This window comes from Nannospalax galili, unplaced genomic scaffold, assembly GCF_000622305.1.
Source record: "Nannospalax galili isolate Female #2095 unplaced genomic scaffold, S.galili_v1.0 scaffold7, whole genome shotgun sequence".
Classification (NCBI taxonomy): domain Eukaryota; kingdom Metazoa; phylum Chordata; class Mammalia; order Rodentia; family Spalacidae; genus Nannospalax; species Nannospalax galili.
The window spans coordinates 11,062,248-11,076,428 of NW_008359081.1; the positions used below are offsets into that span (position 1 = coordinate 11,062,248).

General features: G+C 35.2%; 1 protein-coding gene across 1 annotated transcript in view; it reads right to left on the bottom strand.

Moving 5' to 3' along the window:
- Dmd (dystrophin) overlaps nt 1–14,181 on the bottom strand; it is a 2,373,110-nt gene that overhangs the window by 1,838,037 nt on the left and 520,892 nt on the right. The window contains exon 4 of the mRNA XM_017795501.2: nt 12,576–12,653. Coding sequence (XP_017650990.1) covers nt 12,576–12,653 — 78 coding nt within the window. The remainder of the gene's footprint in view (nt 1–12,575; nt 12,654–14,181) is intronic.

Here is a 14,181-nt window from a genome sequence, read left to right on the forward strand (position 1 = left end):
TCTTTTAGCATTTGTGGTTTATTCCCAGAAAGAGAGTCTATTTGGTTCCTTAATTTTCACAATAAAATCTGATCGTGGCATGGATTAAGAAAGGGAGAACACTATCTTTTGATTATTCCGTCTTGCTAAGTGAATGTAAATAACCAAAAACTACTACAAATCAAATTTTGTCAATTATTTACACTAAAAATCAAGAGATTTTAGAAAAAAATAAAATATTTAACATGCCCCCCCAAAACAATGCATCAATATTGTGCTTATACTCAACATACTTATTTTTAAGGTGCTGTCATATGAAGTACCTAACTGTATACAGAAAAATCTATTTGGTACAAAAATTTTGGAGCAAAACCTGTCAGTTGCTTTCTTATTAAGAAGAACAAAGCTGGGCTTGATGGCACATGCCTTTAATCCGAGCACTCAGGAGGCAGAGGTAGGCAGATCTCTTCTGAGAGCAAGGCCAGCATGGTCTACATAGTGAGTTCTAGGCCATGGCTCAGGGACCATTGCAGAAGAGGAGGTGGAAAGATTGTAAGAGCCAGGGTAGGTGCATGAACATAATGAAGCAGGCTTTCATGTCTCTTGGAACTTGCTCATATGAACTTGCAACAATGGTGACAGCATGCACAAGACCCATGTCAACACAACCAGGCAAAATCCCAGCATAGCACCAGGGAAATGGCAGCAGGCCCGAAACTTAGCCAAGGAACTATTGTCAAGTGATTCCTGCTGGGTGGGGGAACACTGATTTTCGTTAAGGGAGTGACTCTTGGTAGGCTGACTAGACTCCAGTGGATAAACTTGCATGGGGGACATCTGCGTACAAAAGCTTGAACCGATAGGCCTTAATATATATGATAGAATGCATATATGGGGGATATGGGGGTTGCAGATGGGGGAGGGGGTCTAAACTTAAGATCTAAAATATGAAATGCACAAAAACTCAATAAAACTGTACATTCAAAAAAATGCCCGTCCTGTTATTCCCACCTATGGGTACACTTTCACCATTTATTTATTTGTAGCTATCATATACATATCTTTCTTTCTCATGAGGAGTAAATAACCTGAGAAACTCCTTCCAACACACAAGATGAATCACATTTCCTTTATAAACGTCTTAAATGCCTTCAACAAAATATCTTTCATTATGTAGTTAAACAGACCCATTTATGGTTAAGAGAATGTTCTCAATGATTTACATAATCCTTCTAAATGTAAGTTGAAAATATACAAAATGTAAAAAAGATTCACAGCCTTGCAGGGTACGCTTTTCTGAAATATTTAAGATTTACAATATTTAAAATTTCACGACTTATGGGAATGAATCACAACCACATTCTTCTAATGAGACATGTAAGTATTTATTATTTTATAATTGAGTGAATAGCCCTCTCTATATATAACGTAAAGGAGGAATATATTGCCATTGTAGACTTAGCCAACCAATGGAAAATTTCCCTTATCCTCTGTCATGTTTATATTCTTTTTATAATTTCTTATCCCAGTTCTACTTATTTATTTTCTGTGCATGTACATGTATGTGCCTGTGTATAGGAGGGGTCACACTTGCCACAGCACATATGTGGAATTCAGTGGACAACTTGCTGGAGTTGGTTTTCTCCTTCTATCATGTTGGTCCTGGGCTCAATTTCAGGTTGTGACTCTTGGCGGCAAGTGCCTTTACCCCCTGAGCCTTCTCACTGACCTCTTTCTAAATATGTTTAATGATTTAAGTTTTATAATGTCATTTATTCATTATATTTGATCAGTTATCATAAGACATGCATAGAAGGTTAAGGACAGAGGTAAGTTTAAAAAATTAGTTGCTTCAAATTGCTTCAAGACAAATGTAATAAACTTTATAGCATAAATGTATTTACAATCACAGTGCTACATCACAAGGGAATGTTTTAATGGAGCTATGTTTTCATGCATAAATATATATTTATATTGCCTATATCACCTTTGGCAAAAAAGATTTGAAGTAGTTTTTTTAAAAAAATACACCTTGTAACCTTAAAATACATAAATATATAAAGGACTGAAATAAATTGAAACAAATATATCAAAATGAAGTTTCAGCAGAGGTACCCTGGTAGATATAAGTATAAACCAAAATTTTTGGTGAAGCAGATAGTCTTATGAAATTCAACCAAATTTCTAAATAGTATATATGAGACTAGAAAATACTGCATGAAAAAGTATACATTGCCCTCAATAATAATTTTACCTTACAGAATAAAGTAAAATCCATATACTAATTTGAACTCTTATAAGCAATATATATCATGCATGTGGCAATATACTATGCTACTTTAACAAGAAGAATCCTATATCAGCTAGCCTGAGCCATATAAGTTTTACAATACTGACAATAAAAAATGAAGATTGATTTTAACATAATAAAAATTTTAAAATTATGATGTTATTTGTAGGTATAGAGTTATCATAAAAAATCTCCATATTAATGTACCATAGATAAAAAGGTGCCTCAATTTTAAGTGGAATGTGTAAGAAAAATTACTCTTTCTTCTCAGGGCAAGAAATACACTGTAACTTAGGCAGTCACATTGAACAACTCAGATTATCAAATCATTTTAAATGAGAAAGTGCTTCAATTTAAGAGTCATAACATCACCCTGTATCAGAATATGAATTTTAAAATTTAAAGATAAACCTGTGAGTATATTTATATTTACAAAAGAATATTTTGGAAGAAGTAGTAGCACATTTCAGAGATCATGAAGTAAATATAAAGTCATGGAGTCACATGGCAAAGAGTCAACATTTGGTAACTCACACTGTTAACAGAATGTAATTTTGGATTCCTGGCAATCAGGATCTATAATGAGCAAACATTTTATAGGCCTATTGTGGACTGAAAAATTAGTGAAAGGAAAAATAGTTTTTAAGTATTTTTATTGAAATTTTGTGCATTTCATAAAATAGTTCTTAAACAAATTGAGACCCCCTTCACTCATCCATTCTCCCCTCACCCTCACCACTGGACCGCATGCATTCTTTCATATAGGTTAAATCTTACCTGATTAAACATTTCTACCCAGATGTCCTTTGGTGGAAGTTCATCCACTGAAGTCTAGAGATCTTAAAGAAGATCTACTCTTCCTCACCCAGCAGTAGTCAGTTGATAACAGTTCCCAGGCTAGAACACAGGTGCTGCCCATTTCCCTTGTTCCATGGGCCCTTGTTTAACTGAGATGGCATGGGTCTTGTGCTTGATGCCACCATTGCCACAAGTTCACATGAGCAAACTTTCAGTGGCATAAAGCCCTCTGTTTTGCTATGTTCATGGACCAACCTTTGCTCTTACAATCTTTCTGCCCCTCTCCAGAAATGGTCTCTGAACCGTAGGTGTGTGAGATTTCTTATAGGAGTCCTATCCAGAGACACACACTAATACTTTTCTAAAATAAATTAACTTTAAATTTTGAAATTCGTGTTTCAGTGGTGGATGTTATCAGTGACAGATGGAGGTATTTATATTCAGTGACAGATATTTGTTCTAATATATTTCAAAATATATATTAAATGGCTATTTCACTTTTGAATGCTTAAAGGACATGTAAATTTGTACTTTTAAAGAAGAGTTTCAAATTATTTTTATGTATGATCATATGCCAACAAGAGTGAACACTATCATTTTTGAGATCAGTGACTTTTGACAACCATTTAATCTAATTCAGTGACAGTTTTCAATGACTTGATTAGCTGAAGACGTGGATATAACTGGGAACTGAATTTTCACACTCGAATTTTCTAAAATATGTAGTTTGGATTTGTGATTTAATAATGCATAGCACTGAACTAATTTTTATGCTATTGTAAGTCTAAAATTGCTTGATAAAGTATTTGCTAGTTTGTGATAGCCAATTGATGAAAAGAATAGATGTGACACAGATATGATAACTACAATTGTCTTGGCTAATAGTACATCACACTTGGAATGTCTGTAGAGAACTAGAACATAAGAAGGGGCCATGTGTGAGGCTGAAGCCTTAAAAGAGAAGTGGATAGAACACATGTGATATGCAAAGTAAAAGGAAGAATTCTGGAAATAACATGATTTCAATGGGGTTAGGGAAAGGAAGATGAGATGGGGGGGGCGGGTTTGCATGGCTGTGGAGATGATAGCCCCAAGCTGAAAAACTACTTTTATTTCTTTAAATGCTCATGGTGTCAAGCAGCCTTCTAAATATTTATATCTAAACCCATAGACTGGTGCTCACCTCAGCACTGATCACAGAAACTTCTTTTTTTTTTTTTTTCCAGTGGCTGGTAGGTAGTTAATGCAGACTCAGATCAAAGTGCTAATAATAATTGACTATTGAGTTTTTAGCCCTAAATGGGACATCCATATCACTCCCTGCATTGTTCAGAAAACATGGCTGAAAAAGGATGTCACAAGAATGTAAGAGATGGATGATTGGAAGGAGCACTGTGAAATGCTGTCTTCTGTTGCAACATTCATGAACTCAGAATGGCTGTGGTTGTCTGCACAACACTAGAGTTACTTACCCAAGCCTCCATGGCTAGCAGTTATGTAGGCACTGGGGATCCAAACTTGGATCCCCTTGCTTGTAGAGCAAGTACTTTACTCACTGAGTCACCACCCAGCCCCAGAAATGTATTAAAAAACAAAGTTAAACTTCCCAATGAATATCTCTTTTCATTTGATAGGAGAAGCAGAAAGAACTGTAGAATTGAATTCTAAGTGCCTCTTAACAGCAACTGTGTACAAATAATAGGATGAAGAAATGCTAAGGCCATTGTGTCAAGTTAGTGTTCCCAGATGTTCCTCAGTGCAAATTCACCTACTGAGGTCTAGTCAGCCTGTCTGGAGTTCCTCGCTTTAGGAAGATGTATGAATTCCAGTAGGTGAGCTATGGGAGGGTGCCAGTGGGGAAGGGTGTAAAATTATGATTAAGATTGATATGTTCTGCATGAAATAGAGAAAAATTCAATAATTTAAAAAAAAAAAGAAGTGAGAGAATTAGTATAAGGGAGACCTTTCCATCTCATTTTAGACACACTCAGAAACAAATAGAAGGTCTAGACACGTGTTTTTAATCTCGAGCAGGTGTTAAAATAAGCACAATCAATTGGTAGTGTCACCCTGTTTCATATAGGAGTTGTGCTTTCTTTTGCTTGCTTCTCAGTTCCACAGCAAACTTTATTACAAATTAGCTTGGCTCTCTGCAAATATTGCATGAAAATATCACTGTACTTAGAAGGAATTTCTTCTCAATAAAAGGTTTTCTAAATTAAATTTTTGATAGCAGGGATAACTTCATGCTAAAACCACTTCCACAGAGAATAAAAATCATAGCATAAATAAGGTGTGTGAATTCTACAAATCTAAGGTGTGAGTAGAATTCAAGTGGAGATAAAAACAGATATGCAGAGAGAGAAAATGAGTAGTATAAATCTAGGGAAACTTGGAGACTTCGTGATTCACTACAGAGAGTTAGGATGTAAAGAAACATGAAATCATGAAATTTTCAGGGAGATAAAGGAAATTGACTTTGAGATCATAAGAAGTAAGGTAAGACAAAATAAATAACAAACAAAAAACTTGTCCTTCAAAGGTCTTCAAGCTTCCCAAAAATGTTCTTTTATAAAGAAGCTTCTTTAATCCCACCCCAAGAGTTCCGTGTTTACATGTCATGAATTCCAGAGTCACCTAAAGCATACCACTCTAGTTTCAAAATTCATCCTATCTATGTAACCCGAAAGTAACCAGATACCGCATGCTCCCTTTTGACAATAGAGGAAGCAACGTGACCTCAAAGATGAATGATGTCCTTGTTTCCTAGCAACATGGGACAATGGAAAAAGGTAGGATTTTCAGTAGGCAGATGCTGAAGACCCACCTAACTCAGAAAAAAAAAAAAACAACACAAAGAAGCATCTAGAAAGATGAATATACCATTTGCCGCTTTACATCCATGAACACCCAACTAGCTTTTTTACCTTTTCATTTTTTGAGGTGATCCCATCACTTGTGATCTCTTACATACCCTGGGCTCTTATGGGACTCAAATGAACCTATAACAATGCTGTCAGCATACACAAGACACATGGAAATTTAAGCAAGCAAAAACCTAGCACATAACTTTGGAAATGAACAACAGGCCCCAATCTTAGTCAAAGAATTATTGGCAGCTGATTACTGCTGGGTGAAGAAGAGCTGATCTTCTTAAAGAGAGGGATTCTAGATAGACTGACTAGATCCTAATGGATAAACTTGCACTGAGGAACATCTGGGGACACTAACTTTACATGATAGACCTTAACACAAATGAAGAAGGTATGTACGCCAGTGTGTGTGTCGGGGGGGGATATGGGAATGTGGCAAAGGGTAAGGGAGTATAAAGATGGTTTTCTGTATGAAATGCAGAAAAAAATCAATAACAATTAATAATAATAATAATAATATAACACCTTTAAAAATTGTACTTAGTGTTGCTCTTCCAAAGCTAGAATTCTCATTATCAAGGGAAAAATTCCTCTTTTGGTTTAGAGGTAGTAATGGTTATTAACTCAAGTAAACACTTCAATGTCTCATTGTCACTGGATACGTACTTTAATGATGCCCACATTTATAGAAATTATTCCCTCCTTATACTCTCTGGCCTTTCTATAGGATTATTGATAATGACAGAGCTGGAATTTTCTGAATGGCTTTATGAGGGCATAGATTTGAGCTTTGATTAATTAAATGAAATTATTCAACTAACTATTGCTCATCTTTCAAGCCCAATTTTTTGCATAATTTTAAAATTGATTTTTTGTGATTTTTGTACAATATGACTTGATGGTCTTCAGATTACCTCCCCTTATTGTCCCATACAGAGTCTAATTTGTGTCTCCAAATGTTTTTCAGTATGGGTTCATCCACTGGGGCCTGACTAATCTACAAAGGGTCTCATCCTTAAAAGAGAGTCTCTCTCTCCCTCCCAGCTTCCATCAGTTTTCAAATTTTTCTTAGGTGGTTTTGGCATTTCTTACCCACTCCCCCATGTCTCTACTGAGATTTTTTCTGGTTTGAGCTTGCATAGGACTTGTGCATGCTGTCACCATTGCTGTGAGTTCATATTAGTAACTGACCACTGTCTAAAAATCTGTTTCCATTTGGTCATCAGCCACCTCTGGGTCTTCCAATCTCCTGCCCCCATTATGCAACGATCCCTGAGCCTGGGGAGGCAGAAGTTTGACCTAGGTGTCCTATTCAGGAATGAGCACTCTGCAGGCTTATATTATTTGCACATTGACCAGTTATTGGTTTATATATTAATCATCATCTGCTGTATAAGGAAACCTCTGGTGAGAGTTTTATAGGGAGAATCTATACAAAATTTACATGTTTTATATAACTACTATGCTTTGAAGCATCGAGAAATAGAAACTAGATATGAAAACTCCACTGTATTAATATTATTCATATACTTTTTGCTACTAAAGATGCAGTAATGTAACTGATTAATTCAATACCTTAAGTAAAATAAACTATATATATATTACAATTAAGTTTTTTTACAGATTTAGCAGTATTTCTATAATGTTTATGACTTAATTATTGAGTATAACTTTCTTCAGTATAAAATGAGTGTCTTCAATACATTTCAAAAATATTTTCTTTTTATAATATTTTATTTATTATTTTTATTTTATGTGCATAAGTGTACTGCCTGCATGTGTGTAAATGTACCTGTGCCATGAAATGTCCAAGGAGATCAGAACAAGGCATCAAATCCCCTGGGACTGGAGTTACGGACGATTATTAGCCACCATGTGGGTGCTGGGAATTGAACCCGGGTCCTCTGCAAGACCATCCAGTGCTTTTAAACACTGAGCCAACTCTCCAGATCCCCAACTATTTTCTTTATATTATTTATTTGAAAAATTCATTTAATTTATCTAATGATCATAGAATTTTAAGTAGTTGTCATTTTTCAGATTCCAAACCTTAGCCATACTTTGCTATGTCTCCCCCCTCATACCTCTATCTTATGAACTCTTTGATCCCCTTGTCTATATTTGATATTTTACCCTCTGTTCTCTGCAACTACTGAGTCCTTGTGACAAATGCTTTTGCACTTTATTTCACCTGGACCATTTTCTTGCAGTTATTCCAGTGCCTCACTCCCTTTAGTTCTCACCTCATATAAGAACAAGGAAGACTTTCCAGTCTGTTGTAGTCATCACTAGATATTTGTTTTTGTTTTTGTTTCAATGTATATTTTTATTGAATTTTTGTGCACTTCATAGAAAACATCTTAATCATCTTTAGAATCCCTCCCCCACCCACACCCCATAGCCCACCCCATGGGATTTCATGCATTGTGTCATATGTGTATGTATCTGTATGTATATATCTGTATATATGTATATATCTGTATGTATATATGGTAGCCTTTACCATGTTCCTGGAAAATCCATGATAGAAAGAATTGTGTTGATTCTTTATTCAACTAGATATAGCATAACGCATACAAGAAAATAAATACATAATAAACAAATGAATGAATGAATAAATAAACAAATAAATAAATAAATAAATAAATAAATAAATAAAGCTTTACATATAACCACAGTAACACATTTCTGTGAAAGCTATGGCTATTTAAAATTGGCAATCAAAGTTGGGTGTGGTGGTACATGCCTTTACTTCCAGCGCTGGAGAAGCAGAAGCAGGTTGATCGCTATAATCAAGGCCAGCCTGGTCTACACAGCAAGTTCCAAGGCAGAAGACCACAGGAAGTCCCTGCCTCAAAAACAAGGCAATCAATACTTTCTGTAGTTTTTCTGTAGCTTATCCTCAATTGAGAAATTAAAATTTTAAAAAGGAAATATCAACTGGTCCTACCTATTTTTTTTAATGCATTGATTTGCTTTAATATGTTCCAAATACATTCATTCCTCTGATATGGAATGCTCAAATACATCTTTAAGAAAAATCTGCTCTTGAACATTCAGTTATATTCGTTCAATTATTCCTCACGGTATTAATCAGAGATTCAAAAATATGTACTTTGGAATATTTTCCATTATTTTTCTTACATCCTTGGATTACAAAATAATAATGAAATAGAAAAGAACATTCATTTCCTGTGTCTTTCAAACTGAGGTTAACTTAGGTAATGTTCACTTTCATCTGGGCTTCAGTTTCTATTAAAAAATATTTTACTAGAAATTTTGTTTCTTAGCACAAAGACTCCAGTTTGACATAATTGTTCATCAAGGCTCTACCTCAAGTTAATTAGTTAAAATATTGTGGAAATCTGCCTTTAAAGGACTCCTCAAATTCAACTTGGACTGTTCCTCTGTTAAACATTACGAGGTTCTTCCCTTTCTGTATGACATGTAGCCAACTAAGGAAAGATTCATATATTGCATTAGCCACATTCTAAACTGTTATCTGGACTTACAATAATTCAAATTTTCATTAGAAAATGTGCCAATAGATTGATTAATATAGCTATCATCTGGAATTTGGGAGGTAATGAAGCCATATTTATCTTCATAGGTATCTCCTTTCAAGCTTTTAACATTTTATTTGTGTTTGTGTACATATTCATGTGTTTGTACATGCAAATACAGTGAATGTGAGTGGAGATTAGATATTGTTGTCCCTTATCTTCTTCTAACACGCTCCACTTTTTTTTTTTTTTTTGAAACAGGGCCTTTCACTGACCTGGATGTCAGAGGTCCTGTTAGACTAACTGGCGGGCAAACCCTAGGGATTCACCTATCTCTGTTTCCTCAGCATTGGGATTCTGGTACTTCCCCCGTTGGCTTTTTACACGGGTGCTAACCAATATCAGGTCCCGATTCTTGCATAGGAAGCAGTTTGCGACTGAGTCATTTTCCCAGCTTTCTTGCAGCTTTTTAAAGTTTTAAGTATTATGCACAGAAAAATAAACACATATTAAATACATAGCTTGATTAACTGTTTTCAAGTCTTAATTTAGTAGGTGTCAAATCTGCTCAGCTGTTCTCAGTGGATCGTAATCATGAGGTAAAACCATAGAACATTTTAAGCACCTCAGCAGTTTCCCTATGTACCTTCTTCCTCATGTGTTCTAAAATGTAGCCACACTCCTGATTTTTTTTAAATAACCTGGCTATACAAAATTTAATTAAAAACTATACTTTGGTATAAGGACATTTTTGACCATTTAATACATTTAAGTAATTCATTTCAGTCATACTCGCCTGTCTACACCCTCTTTTAAACCCTTTGTGCCTTCACCAACTCACAATCCTCCTGCCAAGTCCACACCCCACTTTCATGTCTTTTGTCTTTGTATTTGTGTTACATTGTGTCCCACTAAAGCTTAGTGAGGGTTCCCACTGTGCGCATGGGTGTGGCCCTATCACTGGAGAATAAATAACTAACCAATGGCTACTTTACTGAAGATGAAGCCTTTCCTCTGTTCCAGAAGTCCTAGATGAACAATAGCTCCTTTGTGTGGGGCTTGTCCCATGACCCTCTTCCTCACTTTTGACTGAATGTTTATGAACTCAGTCTTAAACCCATAGAAGTATGGTTAGTGTTTGAAATTTAATTAAAGATATTAGGGTAGATATAAATTCGTGTGCTTTTTCTTTTGCTCACATCTCTTTCAGAAGACTTAATAATCCTGTGCGTTCTCTATAGATATCATCTGTTCATTTTTATTGACTCATAATATACCATAGTGTTAGTATATGATAATTATTAGTAATTTGAAATATTACATATATGAGTGGTATGGATATTCTCACATATATATGTATATTTGTTAACCAATAAAGTATACTGAGATAATAGTAATGAATTGGTTGGTAAATATTCTTTGAACAGGATACAAAGCACAAAGCAAATATTTTTCAAAATTATGTTATGACTAAGAACTTCTCTTTATCAAAACTCACTAAGAAATAAAGTTACCACATAAGGAAGAAAAGCAGGGCCAGCAAGATGGCTCAGCGTGTAATGGTGCTTGCCACCAAACCTCATGATCTGCTTCACTCCCCAGAAACCACATGGTAGAAGGAGAGACACAATGCCAGCAAGTTTTCCTCTAGTCTACGCACACACAATGTAGAAAGTCCACATGCACACACACACACACACACACACACACACACACACACAAATAAATACCAAGCAAAAGTAATTGCAATTCATAAAGTAAATGCTTATGAAAGATAGGAACAACTTATAACTTTCATGGAATTCAAGTTAATGTTTCGTCTTCTGAAATTATGCTTTTGCTTTCATATGTAATAAATACCTGGATAGCCCATTTTATAAAGATTTTCTACTATAATTTGTCTGTTGTATTGCCAGTGCATTATCTGGCCTCAATTAAAACTGGAAATTAGAAAGAATCCAACTATATCTAATAAGGTAAATTTAATAACTCCCTAAATGTTGTGTTCTTTGCTTTGCTTTTATGTTTTGAAATGGGAAATGGCATTTTACTATTTAAAATATTTTTTGGGTACAAGTTATCAATATCTTATATTTATCATTGGTTAGATGATCATGGTCTTTAAATTTTGCATCAGTCCATTTTATTCTGACTTCAAAAAACTGAAAATCTACAGCTAATCTTTTTGAAAACAAACTTTCAATGTTTCTATAAAATAACTTTCTCTTGTTAAATGTGACAATGACCCTACATTCAGAAATTCAAAAAATTACATTTACTGTTTGCATATTCTTATCCTGTCCTCTTAGTACCAGATGAGCTGAGAGACATTTACAGGACTGTATATTATTACTCATCTGTAGCATATTATGGCTATTTTAAAAATATGTGATCAATGTATTTGGATTTATCCTTTTACAAGAGTTGTAATTTGGAAGCCACTAAAAGTGCCTCGTAAGTGTATGGGTAGTGAGAAAGGCTGTAGGAAGTTAATGTGAAAGGAGGATTGTCTGCCTCCAAGGATATGATGGAAAGGATAATAACTGATTTCCTCAAAGCAGACTAGACCTCCCCTAACCTGTCCACTTGTTTAGCTATGATGGTTCATTTTTTCTAACACAACAGATATTTTAATACAATAAAATAAATTAAATAAAGGGATAAAGAACCTGCATTTTTCTTTTCTTTAGATAAAATGTTGATTGTTTCTGCTTAATTTTCAAGTTTGATATGGGCTTGGTGGCCATTATCTTGATTCCAATGAAGTTCATGATCATTAGGGTTTAATGCATAGAATTCATACAAACAATATTCAGTAAGTAAACTCTCTTTGCCCTATAAAACATGCTACATGTACTCACTTTACTAAATATAGCCATATCAAGTAAAATCAAGAAACAACACTGAAAAGCTCATCAGGTATGGATCACACCTTTCTCTGCCCTCTATGATTGCACACATTTGCTTGTGGAATTCTAGTAGCAGAAAGCACACACAAAGGAGCAAGTCTGAATAAAATCTGTGCTATACAAGAGAGTTTAATGAGCCTCTCTGCATTGGGGCTGAAGCCCTTACTCAAACATTAAACATGCTGTCTCATGGTGTGTCGACCCTGTTCAGGTCACCACTTACATTATTTTTCTGTAAGACCCGCAGTGCCTTGTTGACATTGTTCAGGGCATGAACTCTTGTAGATCCTTTTTCTTTTGGCTAAAATGGAAAGAAACAATGTTTACTAGGGAGCACAGAGAGACAAAAAAAATCTAGCTGAATATCAAAGATGTATAAATTTTACATTTGAGTGTTTTACATTTAAGTGAACACAGGCTGTGAGGCATTTATGTAAAGAATCTTCAGACTTTGGGTTAATTGTCTTTGGCATAGTGGGTTTTTAGCCTGAAACAGTCACCCCCTGGGAAGCAAAGTACATTTTTGTCTTTCATAGTCCTATTTGGGATGATTGACGCTTCATTCTTTAGCCCAATGTATATTATTACAAAACCAACAATGACAGAAAACATTAGCAAAACACACAACGGCAGTAACCTGTAAGACAGATAAGCAAGTTTATTTCAATACTTTTAAAGAAAGTTAAAAGAAGACATGAGTCTTTTCAGTTGCCCAAACTCTAGTACATAGCTCCTGCCCATTCATGCTAATACAAGCAATGCTAATTAAACTCAGCGGGGTCATCAAATGACAAGAAAGTAGAAGGGGACTAGTTGAAAAGAAGAAGGAATTCAACCAGAAAGAAAAGGAGACAAGAAAGCATGGAGATGGGGGGAGGTGAGTCTGATTTTAAAAAGTATTATGTACATGCGTAGAATAGTCAAAAATAAATTAATATAATTTAAAATTATATGACCAATAAGACTGAAGGAAAGCCTTTCTTTGACTATTGTCCCGGTCAGTGAAGCTCAAAATCCCAATGCCAGGTTTTTAACTTATGCTTTTAGTGCCAAAAGTTATATTGCATCCTTCAATTTAAACATCTGGATAATTCATTAAAGTATACATTCCCCCAATTGTGGTGTCTTAGAAATTCTGTTGTTTTGAAACTTGTATGTATTCCCTCTTTTTAAAAGTTCATTTATCATTATTGTTAGTTTTGGAGACAGACTTTAACATTATCACTAAATCTGTCCTAAAACTCAGTATCCTCCTGCCTTTGCCTTTTATGTGCTGAGATTACAGGTGTTCGACAACCCACCTGGTTCCTTTCTTTTTTTGTTTATGCTAATGCATGCTCTTGTAGCCATTGTCCAGAATCTATGAGAACGTCCTTTCCTGCTCACTCCCTATTTCTCCTTGATATCTTCAACAATGGGATTATTGGGCCAAGCCAACTGCATAAACAATTTATATCATTCTCCTTTCAACCTTAGGGTAGCTGTAGTTTAAAGGCATGAACTACAATGCTGGTTTTCTTCAGTTCAACTTTCTGCTCCGCTACCTTGGGACTATGTGTCCTTGGTCAAATGCTTCAATCTTGCTATACAGTAGTTTCTTCTAAAACAGAGCTTAAAACAACAACAAAAAAAGACTGTTCTGTAACATTATGGAGAAATTCAGTTTGTTTAAAATGCTTAGACTGGCCGGACATAGTCGTACATGCCTTTAGTCCCAGCACTTGGGAGGCAGGGGTAGGAGGATCTCGGTGAGTTCAAGGCCGGCCTGCTCTACATAGTGAGTTCAGGGTCAGCTGGGGCTACTGGGAGTTCCTGTCTCAAAAAGACCA